Raw genomic sequence first — 14,999 nt, 5'->3', positions numbered from 1 at the left:
CAGCGGTGAGAATGACTGGTGAGAAGTGAGAACAAAATAATAAAACTCAAATTATAATCTCCTACAGACTGTACGATCTGTGGCCATGTTTAAGGGAGACATTTCATCAAAAATATTAATTTCTAATTTAACACCCTTCAATTAGGTACTTTTCAATTCGATTGCACTTTTAAAGAGCTCTCCTGCGTTAAGTCGACTCACCACGTGAGAAGCCGAATGTCGACCTCCTTTGACAGCGAACGCTTTGCCGGCCGAGCTGTCAAGGGAGGAGAAAACGCCAAACGAAAATCTTGACATCGATCAACACACGCTCCGCTTTCGGAAAGTTTGCAAAGGGGCAAAGGAAAAGTGTTTTTTATCGGCGTTCTTCTGCTGCATTAGTGGAAATCAAACAATTCCTTCAAGTTTCCACGAGAGTGCACAAAACCGAAGCATGTCGGGAAGACGGGTGCCGGCGAACGAGGACCTCTCGAACGTGGAGTTCGAGACGAGCGAAGATGTGGAGGTGCTGCCGACGTTCAACTCAATGGGGCTGCGGGAAGAGCTTCTGCGGGGTATTTACGCGTACGGTAAGTTGCATATGCCAGGCTAGAAAGCGGCGAATTTCTCCTCGCCGTTTGAAGGACGGACGGCGGGTCAATGCTGGAAGTGTAACGTTCGCTTTCTTTGTAGGTTTTGAGAAACCGTCTGCCATCCAGCAGCGAAGCATTCAGCCAATCGTGAAGGGTCGTGATGTCATCGCACAGGCACAGTCCGGTACGGGTAAGACGGCCACCTTCTCGATATCCATTTTGCAGTCGATGGACACGACGCTGCGAGAGACGCAGGTCCTCTGCCTGTCCCCGACGCGCGAGTTGGCCGTGCAGATACAGAAGGTTATCCTCGCGCTGGGAGATTTCATGAACGTACAGTGTCACGCCTGCATCGGCGGCACAAATTTGGGGGAGGACATTCGCAAACTGGACTACGGTCAGCACGTGGTGAGCGGCACGCCGGGCCGCGTGTTCGACATGATCAAGCGGCGCGTGCTGCGCACCCGTTCCATCAAGATGCTGGTGCTGGACGAAGCGGACGAGATGCTTAACAAAGGCTTCAAGGAACAGATCTACGACGTGTACCGGTACCTGCCGCCCGCAACGCAGGTGGTACTGATTTCCGCCACCCTGCCGCACGAAATCCTCGAAATGACCTCCAAGTTCATGACGGACCCGATCCGCATCCTGGTCAAGCGCGATGAACTGACGCTGGAAGGCATCAAGCAGTTCTTCGTGGCAGTCGAGCGAGAGGAGTGGAAGTTCGACACGCTGTGCGACCTGTACGATACGCTGACCATCACACAGGCGGTCATCTTCTGCAACACCCGGCGTAAGGTCGACTGGCTGACGGAAAAGATGCGCGAGGCCAACTTTACCGTCAGCTCGATGCACGGCGACATGCCGCAGAAGGAGCGTGACGAAATTATGAAAGAGTTCCGGTCCGGCCAGAGCCGGGTGCTGATCACGACCGACGTTTGGGCGCGCGGTATCGACGTGCAGCAGGTGTCGCTGGTCATCAACTACGATCTGCCGAACAACCGTGAGCTGTACATCCATCGCATCGGTCGTTCGGGTCGGTTCGGGCGTAAGGGTGTTGCTATTAACTTTGTCAAATCGGACGACATCAGAATTCTGCGAGACATTGAACAGTACTACTCCACGCAGATCGATGAGATGCCCATGAATGTGGCCGATCTGATCTAGATTTGTGTGTTATTCTGCTAACACAATTAAACAGTAATTCCCAAACACAGACCCATTTTGTACTACTCATCTGATTTGCATGGCTCCGCCGGTGCAGCACATTAGAAAACGTAATCTTTTAAGCGTGTAATCATACAGCGTATATGTTCTGAAATTTAACAATGGACTTGAAATAAATAGAATCATCCATCAATACTCGCTGTGTAATAATACATTAAATGATTGTTGATTTGTGAAAGTTTTAACAATTAAAAACAATTTAACATCAAATCTAACGCGAAAAACACATAACGCAGTGGTATCCAACTTTTCTATAATTTTCTAATTCTTTATGAATCTGACCTCAATTTTATTTAAACTAACTAAACTCACATTAGATACTGTTCTTTTATTCATATAATTTAAAGATATTTTTTTAATTGTGTACCATAAAATATTTACAACATATTGCAAATTAAGAACCACTGACTGCAATCCTTTTTACCAGCCCATTGTCAGTGTTTTCCTTCCACAATTTTCCATTCCAAGGAAAAAAATAGAGTGCGTTTGACGTTTGGAGCTGAAGGAGATACTCTCGATATTTATTGCTGGTGAAACTAGCGAACAAGTACGCCGTGAAGCACATGACAGGATCTCCGAAATATGCGCCCAGACTTCCACAGCTCTTGGTGTGCCGAAATTAGTGATGTGTTAAAATTGTAGACCGTTTCTGTCCGTTGGAAATCCGCGAAAGTCCTAGATCCACGAAACAATAGTTGCGTGTGCGTATGACTAGTGTGTATGTGTGTGTGAACTGTGTAAACAAGAAAAGTTTTTCATCATTGCTTTTCCACGGTAGCCAGCAGTGCCATTAGCGCCCGCCCTCCACATTCACCATTGATACGACGTCGCGTGGTGTTGCGCCCAGTGATAACACAATGGAGAAAGTGAAGAGCGCGGAACGGGCAGCCATCATCAAAAGTCGCCCCAGCCCCAACGAACAGAAAGCGGTCGCTGCCAACGCCGGGAGCCCGGGATTGAACAGTGACGGAGCGCCTGCCCTTCGATTACGACCATCGCAGCTATATCATACGCAGCACGGCCAGCAAACGGTGGCCACGGGGCCACTTGCGTCCGATCGGAAAGTTCATACCAACACCGCCACCGCCGTAACACAGCAGCAGCAGCAGCAAGATCGTGTGGAACATGAAAAAGTGAACGACAAAGGAGGAAGAAACGACCGCAGTGAAGAGCGAGTGGTGGAGGAGCAGGAGGACGAAGAGCAGGAAAATCAATACTTTTACGAGGATGAAATATTTTGTCTCACCCCCAAAAACGGTCACGTCAAGTTCGGGCTGGTGCTCGACAACTACGACGAAAGCGACGAAGAAACGACGGAGGAGGACGCACCGAAGCGGGGCGAAATCCGTGCCTGCTGGCATCCGGACGGCCGTGAGGAAATCATCAAACAGCGCAAGGTGAGCCAGTCGTTGGCGGTTGCTTTTCGTTGGTGGTCGACTTTGGTCGTCAAATGTGTAGATTATGTAATTTCTCGTCGCCTTTTCCAACGGTTACTTACTTTCGAGTTTTTTTTTTTCTTTCTTCTCATTTTTATTTTGTGCCGGCACTTGTATAGGTGGGGCTTGCAGACAGGACGCTGATGCCGGGCGATGTGGTGCGCCGAATGGTACCGGGCCGAGACACGCAGCGCGGCTACTGTCACGAGATAACGGTGCGGGCCGATTTACGCATCATCGGCACCAAGTACGTCGTGCGTAATGTGGCCTCCGACCGGCTTAGGCCGCTGCTTTCGATGCCCAAGGATAGTGCCGTGTGTCTAGATTCGTGGGTAGGCAGCACAAAACACATCAACGAGAAGTTGGTCCTTAAGTGAGTGTTGTCCTTAAACTACCGCGCGTGGAGTGTTGTAAGCTCATCACACTAATTCTTTCACTCGCTTCTACTCTGCTCCAGATCGTCCTGCGGCTCACTGGTGGAGGTGTGTCCCGCCAGCGACCTGGGCATGTTTCGCGATCACAATATGCGCTTCCGGCGCGGATTCTTTGCCGAACCGCTGTTCTACCCCGGCCAGCAGCTGGTGGGGCTGATGAGCGAGCTGGCCAACGGCAAGTGGCTTACGACGTCAAACGAGATGAAGCTGTCGCGGAAGAACTACATGCTCGAGCGCAAGTTCACCGTTCAGTCGGTGGAGCTGCAGGGCGTTTCCGTGCACTGGCAGTGCAAGGTGTCGAGCGAAGACCTGGAGCAGAAGCTGTCCGAGGGCGGCAGTTTGCAGCAACCGCCCGAGTACATTACCGGCGACGATTTGAAGCGCCTGAAGAAGCTGAACCTGTTCGAACCGTGCATGCTGCAGATAAACGATAAAAACTATCTCAAGCTCGAAGACACGGACATTATCGGCTCGAAGCAGGCGTGGCGCAAAGACATGACCAGCAAGTACCGCGAGCAGCTGCTGCAAGAGAGCAAAGCGAAAGCGAAACCAACCAGCAAAGCGATCAGCGCCGTCGGCGGAGAGGAGGAAAAGAAAGGCGGAAAAGGAACGAAATCGGGCACCGCGGGTTCGAAACTGTCAGCGCGCAGTGCCGGGAAAGAGAACGGGGCTCAGAAAGTGTCCACGAAGCTCACGAGCGTGGACAGTGATGAAGGATGGGAAACGGACGAGGAGGGTGACCGTTCGGACGGAGCAGCTTCGTCGTGCTCGGCCACGTCGAAAACTAGCCCGCGCAAATCGCCCCTGCTTGCGAAGTGTGTGCGCAAGCTGAAACGCCGTCAGTTGGCGGCCGAGTTTGCGGGCGATCGATTTCCAGCGGCGGGCGATGAGGTAGTCACCGAAGCGCTGGTCGTGTACAGCACGGCCACGGTCGTTTGGCAGGATGGTACGATCGAGCCGAACATTCCGTCTACCGAGCTGCGGCCGATCCACCATCTGGACGATCATGAGTTTTTCCCGGGCGACTTCGTGCTGGCGGGCAATACGGATCCGGCCAAAAATCCTTCCTTCCGGGACTACGGTGTCATACAGGACGTTGACCATCACGGGCGAACGGCGCGCGTCAAGTGGTTCAGTACGTACACGTGCACGTCCGAGCCGCAGCCGTCGTACAATGGGGAGTCCGAGGTCAGCGTGTACGATCTGAAGGACCATCCGGACTTCCAGTACCGCCCCGGCACGATCGTGATACGCGTGGCGAACTTTACCGGCGAGGAAGGCGCTTCCACCGCCGGCCAGGTGCTGGACAACTATCCCAACGGTATGGTGAAGGTGTGGTGGGTGGACGGGTTCGTCAGCATGTGCTGGCCGCAGGACATCTTCGAGGTGGGACAGTACGATTCGGAGAACAACTTCTGGGGCAGCGTGGCCGACTCGGACGCGGAGTCGTGGGAAACGGAGGCCGAATCGTGCCATTTCGGCGACGCGGAACCGGGCTCCCCATCGTCGGTGGTGCTGAAGCCGCAGCTAACGGCCAATCTGGAGCGGGCTCGGGTGGCCATTGCGCGGCTCGAGGAACTGTTCAACATTAATCCGCACCTGCAGAACCAGGAAATCATGAAGAAGCTGATGCTGGTGTACAAAAAGTGTCGCTTTCTGGATCGGCTGATGAACACGAGCTTCTTCCACGAGCGCCACTTTATGGGGCTGGTGGAGCGGGTGCGCAAGTCGAACAATCAAACCACGGTCGAGCGCATGCAGGATCAGAAGAATCGGCTGTTCAACCAAAGTGCGTCCGGGTCGAAAACGTCCACACCGACGGCCGGTACGCCGGAGTCGACAAAGCCATCGCTGCAGCAGCGCGCCCTCTTTAGCCCGAGCACACCGACCAGCCCGGCCGTGAGCAGTCCGGCCGGTCGGCTGGAGGAAAACGACAATGCGAACTATAACGTCGGCATTGCGAACATGGAGCTGGACTACGTGAACAACATGTGCATGAAGATGAACGAGAATGCGGACGATGTCGATCTGAACAACACTAGCTCCGTGTTTGATCTGGCCACCGGTGGTGGTGGTGGTGGTGTGGGAGCGGAGTCAGATAAACCAGACCAAGAGGATCGAGAAACGGGCGAGCAGCTGGCGCGGGAATGCGTTTCCGCTCGGCTGTGTTCGCTCATCAAGGGCCAGTTGATAAAGGTGCTGGAAGAGATCAACGAACGCTACGGGCTGGAGGATCCACTGAAGGAGATCATTTCGGTGGTGGAGCTGAAAACGCCAACCCTCGCCTCAATGCCACCGTCGTGGACACCGTCGCCGGTCGGTACGCCGGACATTCCCGGCAGTGAGCCGGATCCGTTGGCGACTAGTTCGCCGGCCGTTTTAGGTGCGGACGCGATACCATCCTCACCGTCCAGCGTCCCGACCGAAAGCTTCCAGATAATCGAATCGGCACCAACGTCCCACAAGTTCCATCTCACCATTTTCCAAACTAGTAACGCACAAAGCTTCTACAAAGCGGTACAGCGCGAACACTGGCTCCTGAGGACGGCTCTACCGCCGGGCGTGTGGGTGCGAACGTTTGAGGACCGGCTGGATTTGCTGAGCGTAATGATCGAAGGTCCGAAGAAAACCCCGTACGAGGATGGGCTGTTTCTGTTCGACATTCAGCTTGGGCTGGACTATCCACGTGCTCCGCCGCTGTGTCATTACATCAGCTACTGCACCGATCGGTTGAATCCCAATCTGTACGAAGATGGCAAGGTGTGTGTGTCACTGCTCGGTACCTGGTCCGGCAGAGGGACGGAGGTATGGGGCCCGACCAGCACGCTGTTGCAGGTGATCGTTTCCATACAGGGATTGATCCTCGTGGCAGAACCGTACTTCAATGAAGCGGGCTATGAAAAGCTACGAGGTGAGTAAAGGGGGGGGGGGCACTCCGGAGGGTACGGATTGTACGGGAAGAATAACAATTTTCTTTAACTTCTACGTGTCACAACCGCAGGCTCACAGCAGGGCAAGGAAAACTCGCGCATGTACAACGAAATGGTGCTACTAAAGCTGGTCCAGTCGATGACCAAACTGATGTCCAATCCACCGGAAGTGTTTCGCGAACAGATTTTAACCCACTTCCACGCGTGCGGCCAGCGCATGTACAGCCGGCTGAAAACGTGGATGGAACTGTCCAATGATTTTAACCGGCAACCGAACGCATCTGATCAAACCGGTAAGAAATGATTGTTACCCATTTTGTGTGTGTGTGTGTGTGTGTGTGTGTGTGTGTGTGTGTGTGTGTGTTTCTTTTGTGTTCAACCCATTTTGTGCGTTTCTTTTAAGGAACAGCAGCGATCGACGTCACAGCTGCTGCTACATCCATCCTTGCTTCCAGCGAACAAGAAGCTTCTAGTGCTACGGTTGATTACTCCTCGGAAGCCAGCGCTCGTGCGATTCCGCAGCCGGAATTTCCGCTCATTCCCGCCAGCCGTGGTTTTTGCCTAACTCTCACCGGTCTGCTGGAAGGACTGCAAAGGCAGCTGCAGCAATTATCACCCCTATCGCAGCCAGCGCTTGCGGACGGCAAATAACAAGCAGGATCGGGAAAACGCGTGCACCGTTGCTTTTGGCGCTACGCGTCGGTAGGTTGTGTTGTTGCGGTGCCTCTAGTTTATGCTGCTGCCAAAGCAGCATAGCAAGCTAAATTATTCTGCATCACTAAAGAAAGGCACTACGGAAAAAGGAGCAGGGATAGCTTTACTAGTTACAGGCAGAAAAAAGAAGAGAGAAAAACAGGGAGTCGAGCGAACGAAAGGAAACGGCACTGTTGTGCAGGTCTTTCCAATGGGTATAACGCCTTCGGCAGTTTATAAAAGGCACAACTAATTTGCCCCATTTGGTATTCATTAGCATGGGTGAGATTGTTATATTCACAAAATTTTGTTTGCTTGCTTCCGGCACATGTTTTATTGCATCTCATCACACCGACTGAGCAATAGAGTTGAACTGTTATTTATCAATAACATTGCTTATTGGCAGGTTTGTTGCGACCGAGATGCTAAATGCATCCAATGTAAAGCGACTTCTGGTTTCTTGATTACACGGTGTGTCTTTGTCGAGTTCTCAAATTAGTAACATTTAGTTCCTGTATCGCACATATCATCGGTTCCCATTTGTTAGCCTTTATAGTTAATATTAATCAAATCATGAGCTTATTTATACCAGTCATCTAGTTGTTAAATACTTTTAAATATTAAGTTCGTGCATGTGAGCTATGGCTATTTGATCAATTTTTTCGTAACTTGTGTTTTAAGAATAACATTTTTTTGCAGTGCTTTGCTCAGCTCATGCTCCCGAACGTGCTCTGCCAAACGTGTTCCGTGCGTTACTGTGCATCGAGTTTTTTTTTCGATTCTTTTTGTTCCAGCCTGTGGAAGAAAACTGAACAGAAAAGAAAGCAAAACATTCCATACTATATAGCGCGCTGCAACAGATAGCTATTGCAAAATAGATGAACTGTTTTGGAAGAAAGCACTATAGATGGTTGCTAAACAACAACAACAAACAACATAGAGCGAGAGAAAGATAATATGAAACACGAAATCTCATAAAATGCTGTGCCTATAAATAAATCAATTACACAACCACTACAATACAAAGAAACGTATGAAACAAATACGAAAGGATGCTCAGACACACTAAAACACATTACCAAAAAAGTCACGGATAGATGCCCTTTAATAGCCGTTTTAATTATAGTGAGGAGCGATACGAAAGTCACCAAAACGAAAACGAAATCAAAAACCAAACTCTCCTAAACCTTGCAATGGTGTGTAGCGAAGAACAATAACCTAGATCCTATTAAAACTATTGCAATGCACAACTCGCAAGCGAATGGTAGAACTGTTAATACTATATACCTTAGCAAACACTTAACCTTTGGCCACCCTTTGCAGTGCTGCTGGGCGGGGGATAGAGCTAATTGTTTTAGAGACACTCATGAACTATAGCTTAAACATATTGAGAAGTTGGGAAAGTTGCATTACTCTTAACGAAAGTGAAAGCAAAACCCTTCATGCGGAACTATGGCATTTTGTCCGATGGCAAACTCATCTGGCCTAAACACATATGCGAATCTCACTGTTAAAACTGCTCACTATTGGTTCCTTGCAATCCGCTAGCACTTAATTATTATTGGTTTAAATTACTACCGAGAATTTCCCCACTTCGATGGAGGGAGACCTGCTTCTATCGCCCTAAAAGGAAGCACAGACGCAAACAAACAAAAAAACACATAAACGCACACTAAAGAATAGAAAAGATATGGTACGCTACAATCGAGCGAAGCAGGTTAAAGCATAACTCTTTTAAAACCACAATCCGAGCCCTTTTAATGCGGAATAGCCGTAAAAAAACCTAGTTAGCGCCTTTGGGAGTGTGTTGATCGCGGTATACGCAGAGTTTGAAAATTGAAGCGCAGTACGAACAGACAAATGTAGCATGATATGGTGTGGTGGATGTCGTTAGTAGCGCTACCCGAACCGCATGTAACAGTTAGCCCCAGCCTATGCTGGCTAGACTTGGAATGGCTTAAACGCTTTGCCAAAGCTAATTGGTGAAACAGATTGTGCAACAACATGTTACAGCAAACCAGAAAGACTGTATAATACAAAGGGTCGGAATGCGGGTAGAGGAGCAGCATAGAGGAGAGAGCTTACTGAAGACAGGGAAGTCACACCCTGGAAGATTATTTTTGTTTATCTATATCTGAATCGCTTGATCCGGCGAATGTCCCTCAGTGTATGTGTGTGTACTTTATCATGAAACTGCCACCTAACTTACTGGTTGCGTTGCTTAACGTGCATGTACATAATTTCAACAATCAGCGCCAGCGCATTCGTTCGTTTACAGGGGAACTTTATTGTTTATTGCATTATTGGTATACTCTGAAGAATCATTAGAAAGCAACATTCGAATCCAGCATTTTGGGAGCATTGGTAGTGGGGAGAAGTGTAGGAAAAATAGCTTATTATCTACCATATATTATGGTAACATCTGGCAGCTTATCAGTTCACGGTTGTGGCACTACCTAACAAACTGAACAAACCCAACGCCCAATCGGACCGCTCGCAGGATCGACTCATTTCGTCGCGTTTACATGGACGTCTGTAATTTTAAGCACGTGATATTTATGTTCTATCTTTACCCCAGCACTCTCTATACGGTGAGCGAGGTTATAATTTAAAGGTGATGGAAACCAAACGAACGAAAGGAATGGTATATGAACCCAGCTAACTACGGTACGGAGTTGAAAAATGAATCGTGTATGAATCGGGTGGCGACATATTGTTGAACAATGATACCGCGTTTGTCGGAGTTCTCTGCAAAAAGTAATAACAAAATCGCATAACAATAAAAACCAACCAAAAAAAATGCATCAAAACTTGCGTAATCAGTGTTCATTTCATATTAAAATTATGTGTTTTCTCATTCGCAGTTCCGTTCGCAGGAAGCAAGTGAAACCACTGCCTAATAGACCATGTGCGGTGTATCATGCAGTGGTATTGGCCCGCTGCTTTGCATCTGAGCATGCCTCCGGTCGATGAGCAATTGAATTAATTCAACCACGAGCAGAGCACCACGCGGACAATGAAATCCATGCGATCGTGCTGGTGATGATGATCGTTTAGTTAGACGACCCGCGGGGAAACGTTCGAACCGCGTCGGGAGCGAAAAAGAAGCGCCGAGAAGAAGCTAACTGACCGGAAATGGGTAGAGTAAGGAACAAGAACACCGCAACGAAGCAAACAAATCAGACTTTCCATAAGTGAAAGTATGAGAGACAGCAGAATAGAGAGAGAGAGCGAGAGAGTATTTGATTCTGTTTTCAAGCATCATTTAATAATCCTTTGGTACAGGGCGCAATCAACGCGGATGGTGGTGCGTGCGCCCAGTGTTGTGTACACCACCATGTGTCTGCAAATGTTGCAGACCAGCGATGTACGATGGAAGGTTGTTAATAAATAGGGCCGGGCGCGCATGATATGGTGGTGGTTGGTGATGCCCGGGCGATGCATCAAACCAGAAAACAAATACCGATAGTTTGTTTGCATCCCGTCCGCAGGCGGGGGTGAGGAAGCCGGCTAAGATGTTCCTACGGTTTGCGGGCTGCGTGTGCGTAATGGTATATGCGTGTGTGAATGTTGCAATAAATTAATCCAAGCCCATCGACGGGTGGCATTTTCGATGTTCGCGTGGTACGTGTGACGGTGCTCCGTTTGGTGCGCGGCGCGCCCCGGCTTACTTCTTGAGCGAAGCAATGAACGGCTCCAGCAGGAAGATCAGCTCGACCTGTCCCTCCACGTCCAGCTTGTCCTGGGCGAGGGCCTCCTTGGCCGGCATGGCACCGGTGCCGAGGGCGAACATGATGTCATCCTCCATGGTAAGGGTGGCCTCGGCCGGACCATCGCCCTCGGTCAGCTTGACCGCCTTCAGGTCCAGCACCCAGGTCTTGACGACCGTGCCGTTCTGCTGGATGCGGAACTTGTACACCTGCTGCACCTGGCGGTTGTTCGGGTCGATGCTCTCCAGACGCTTGGCAATACGCTCGAAGACGGGATCGGACTTGAGGGCCATTTTGCAGATTTTTTTGGGGAGAGTGTTGAGGCTTTTAAACTTTAAAAGTAGAAGAACAAAAAACACGCACACACACACAATCACAAAATTAGTAAAGTAGCACCAAACTCCGGTCAACTGCACGTGTTGTCTCGTGTAATTGAGTTAGACCGTTAGTCACTGTTGCACAAAGTTCAATTGGACCAGAACTGGACCAACCCACGAGAGCGCACACTTACCAATAGCTGACGGACACGCTGGGCTGGTGGACAGTACCAAACTGATGAGAGTGTTCCGTATGGACCTGCCTATTTAAACGCAACCCATTGCAACGCGGACGACATGTGTGTGCAAGAGTGTGCAAGTGTATGTGTGTGTATGTGTGTGTGTGTGTGTGTGGGTAGTACGAGATATAGTACGAGAGAGTACGCCGGTGATATGAACCCGCTCGCATGATGGTACGGAGGTGCCGTTATCACGAAAGGGGGTAACCGCGAGGAGGATCTGCACCAATCCCGACCACCGGCGGGTCGAAAGGGAAGACTTAATTCGATAGATTAGACGACACAATGGGAGATATCGTTGTGAGTTTTTTTTTTCGTTTGCTCGCTACCCCAACCGGCAAAGGAACAGGTCAAGTCCACGGATGCACAAGTGTATGGTATGAACGTGTGCGTTTGTATGCGAAATGTATGTGTGACTGGACGTGCTCTTCGACCTTTTGGCGAAGGTGCATTTGTGTGAGGTATATGGTTGGCCGGTTACTAAGCATCCGGCGTCTGTTGGACGTCTGGCAGGTGCAATTGCATCTGATGTGAAGAAGAATTGAAATATTTATGTACTTTTTACGTTTTTACTCTCTTTGAATATTTTCTTTTTATACAAATGTAGCTGGGGGGTCTTTTTTACAGCGTTTGTTCTGTTGCTTATAACTTAGTGGCTTAGTGCCTAAAATACTGTAGTACTAATTGTACTAAGATTTATCGTTTCTTTGAAATAATTTAAAGTAACACTACTCTTTTAGCTCAATTTTATTGCTCAATTATTCTTCGCGATCTTAAGCAATGGCGTATTAACTCGAGCAGAGTTCCAAAGCGGTCACACGAATGTAGGCCTTTCTGAAGTGTTAATCGAGAAATTGTAAGAGGAATTCTAAACTAGAGAAGTAAATTGAGAAGCAAATTTACTTAGGAGCGACATCCCTTTTTTCGGAGCCACATGCGGCCACTTAGTTTGCGCAGTGCTTAATCCGCCTCTGATCTTAAGGATCATACGTGAATGTACTAACAGTAGTGAAAATCTAATGCACAAGTAACACAAAAACATTGATAATCATGACAAAAATAATGAATTTTAACGGATGAGTTTTGGTCTTATTTTAGTCTAGTATACGATATTAAAGTTTTTTTTTGTATTTCAGCTAAATTTAGTTGAGATTTCTTCAGCTTAGTTTAACTTATCTTAGCTTATTCCAGTTTTTGACGCCTTTGCTAGAAGGTCAATATCATAATGATGAGTATACTCATGACTCGATGCATACAGTATATAACTAGGTCGGCTTTTAAGTAGGTTGACCCTTTCGGAACTATCACATCACTGGAAGTTGCAAGTGAATTATTTAATTATTCTGCATATCATCATTTTTTGAGAGATACCTCGATTTCGAACACTTAAACCTCGCCATTTGATTACAGTTTCATCAAATCTTATGCAATACAGCTGAAGTTGGTGTAGTTTTCTTCTTTCCTAGAAAAACATAAACTGTTGTTCTTACTTAATGATTCAGTTTATTTTTTGCCGCCCCGTTGGATGAGTCTTCTTTTCCAACTGCACCGATTAGCTCACCGGTACCTGGCACCTGGTGCAAAAATAGCAACAAAAAGAGAAAAAAGCAGCAGTTTACCCCGAAAAAAAGCAGCCGACATCGCTAGTATCGCTGCAAAAGTGCTAAGGCGTGGAGCCATAAATCAAAATCAAAAGTCTGCCGATCGTCGATAACAAACTAGGTGCTGGAAGTACACTCTCTTTCTCTTGCTCTTCAAAAGCCTACTCGACGCGACCGGCGGCCAAGAGATAGTAGATCGCTTTACTACACTAGCCAGCTTTAGTGCTTAATTCATGCAGCAAACTGATTAATGCTTTTGTAACTCTTCTAGCATTAGGAAGCACTAGTTTAATTTGTTATAAAATTATGTACCATTTTTATACTAGCAAACCATAGAACACTGATTCAAAGTGCTCTTTTTAATCGATAGAGCTACTATTCGTGTGATGTAAAAAAACAATTCTTTGCTGATTCGAATGCAGCTGGCTGTATTTCGGCTTAGCCTCGATAAGATAATTTTAAAATAAAGCGAAAAAAATATATATTCCCCGTCAGGAAACAAGAGCAAAACAAACGCCTCTAATCGTGCTCTTAGCCAGTGTGCTGAAATTAATTATCTTTTCAATCATATCTCGGACTCGATTTCACCCGAGTTTCTAGTTCTTCTCTCTTGCTCATTTTTTGGGCTGCATTTACTTATGTCTCACTTCGCTGGAAGTGCATCGTGGCAACGACTTACTTCGCAATAGGCCACGCTTCACCATGTGAAACCAACTCCAAACTTTACTCCCCACCCGTGCAGCGATACTCGTTCCATCTGCAAGAAATAAAAAAAAAACAGAGATACGAACTCCAATCGCTTCGCTCCAAGCGCTTTATCAGCAGCACACTAAGCGCTCTGGTTTCGACTAAGAGTTGCCGATAATCGTATCTGCAACCAGGAGGGGGTTCAGTTTTCGGGCTATCACTTATTTAGCACAAAAACAGCACCGGTACAGGCATTCCCCCTTTCGGACGGGTGGGATTAACAGTTGGATATGGACTTTGAGCAAATCTTCTTCTTTTTTCACAGATCGTGTATTTGTTGAATGTTGGCAAGGTAATCTGTTGCCCTCTGACTAATCTCTATTTCGTCAATTTATGGTGTTGCAGCATGAGCTGACGGATAAGACGTTGTACAGAACCTGGAAGTGATTGATGCTCGGGGACTGGAGAAAACATATCAGTAAAAGCAGATTCTTGAACATTCGCTAGTTGCCGTTCTAACCCAACAAGAAAGTTATCAAAAACGCACAACATTTAGCCTGCTATTAAGCCATAAATCTATCACCAAGTGGTAAATTACAGTGAGATTCGTTTAATTATGATATCGATCTTCGATTGCCAGCTATCGTGTGCTTGTTCGGGTAACTCGTTATCACCACGTATTTTGATTGATTAGTTTCGATCCTACATACACAGTGCTGAAAATGGGCACGATACCAAAGCAAATAATGCACACTCATGTCGTACGTAATGCTAGCTTTCAAGTACGATCGTTATCAACAGTAGATTAAACAGCAGGCTATAGATCGTATTGAGATGAACTTTTACTTGCACGCTGTTCCATTATGAACTATTCCACTAGGGGAAGCGATTATCTTTTACCGCTTCCCGATAATGTTTGTATCACGTGTGCTTTCACTCGCTCTGTCATCTACTGGACGGTCAATTAGAAAAGTGGATGACCCTAAGGAATGATTAGTGTGAGACGTTGGACAGTGGGGACGGAGCTAGTTGAACTTAGCATTGGTACTATTGCATGCATTACCTGGTCTATTTTGTGGATATATTTGGTTGTAATAAAATACTTAAGGCATAATTTGGCAAATTGATAGTTTGATGCAATACATTTAAAAGA

The 14,999-nt window shown here is 47.7% G+C and overlaps 3 protein-coding genes across 6 annotated transcripts; 2 read left to right on the top strand and 1 right to left on the bottom strand.

Annotated features, from left to right (window-relative positions):
* The first annotated feature begins 171 nt into the window (after positions 1 to 171).
* LOC121602693 (eukaryotic initiation factor 4A-III) lies at positions 172 to 1,934 on the top strand. Its single transcript, XM_041931472.1, has 2 exons — positions 172 to 569; positions 673 to 1,934. The coding sequence occupies exons 1-2, from the start codon at positions 434 to 436 to the stop codon at positions 1,737 to 1,739; spliced, it is 1,203 nt and encodes a 400-aa protein (XP_041787406.1). The 5' UTR covers positions 172 to 433; the 3' UTR covers positions 1,740 to 1,934.
* A 325-nt stretch (positions 1,935 to 2,259) lies between these two features.
* LOC121602661 ((E3-independent) E2 ubiquitin-conjugating enzyme UBE2O) lies at positions 2,260 to 10,989 on the top strand. Of its 4 annotated transcripts, none has more exons than XM_041931439.1 (7): positions 2,261 to 2,500; positions 2,578 to 3,196; positions 3,355 to 3,608; positions 3,693 to 6,580; positions 6,671 to 6,892; positions 7,003 to 10,049; positions 10,157 to 10,989. In XM_041931439.1, the coding sequence occupies exons 2-6, from the start codon at positions 2,657 to 2,659 to the stop codon at positions 7,248 to 7,250; spliced, it is 4,152 nt and encodes a 1,383-aa protein (XP_041787373.1). In that variant the 5' UTR covers positions 2,261 to 2,500; positions 2,578 to 2,656; the 3' UTR covers positions 7,251 to 10,049; positions 10,157 to 10,989. The 4 variants fall into 4 exon arrangements, with proteins under 4 accessions (XP_041787382.1, XP_041787373.1, XP_041787370.1 ...); XM_041931436.1 differs by having other exon boundaries at positions 2,261 to 2,517; XM_041931448.1 differs by having other exon boundaries at positions 2,260 to 3,196; positions 7,009 to 10,049.
* Positions 10,539 to 11,623, bottom strand: LOC121602734 (peroxisomal multifunctional enzyme type 2-like). The gene is made up of 2 exons (XM_041931498.1): positions 11,514 to 11,623; positions 10,539 to 11,334 (listed from the first exon to the last, which is right to left on the bottom strand). Exon 2 carries the CDS (start codon positions 11,293 to 11,295, stop codon positions 10,960 to 10,962), a length of 336 nt encoding a protein of 111 aa, XP_041787432.1. The 5' UTR covers positions 11,296 to 11,334; positions 11,514 to 11,623; the 3' UTR covers positions 10,539 to 10,959.
* Positions 11,624 to 14,999: the final 3,376 nt, after the last annotated feature.

The sequence above is a fragment of the Anopheles merus genome, chromosome 2R, assembly GCF_017562075.2.
Source record: "Anopheles merus strain MAF chromosome 2R, AmerM5.1, whole genome shotgun sequence".
NCBI classification, from domain to species: Eukaryota; Metazoa; Arthropoda; class Insecta; order Diptera; family Culicidae; genus Anopheles; species Anopheles merus.
Note: the sequence above shows the minus strand (reverse complement) of the source record. Positions and strands in the feature narration are given on the sequence as shown.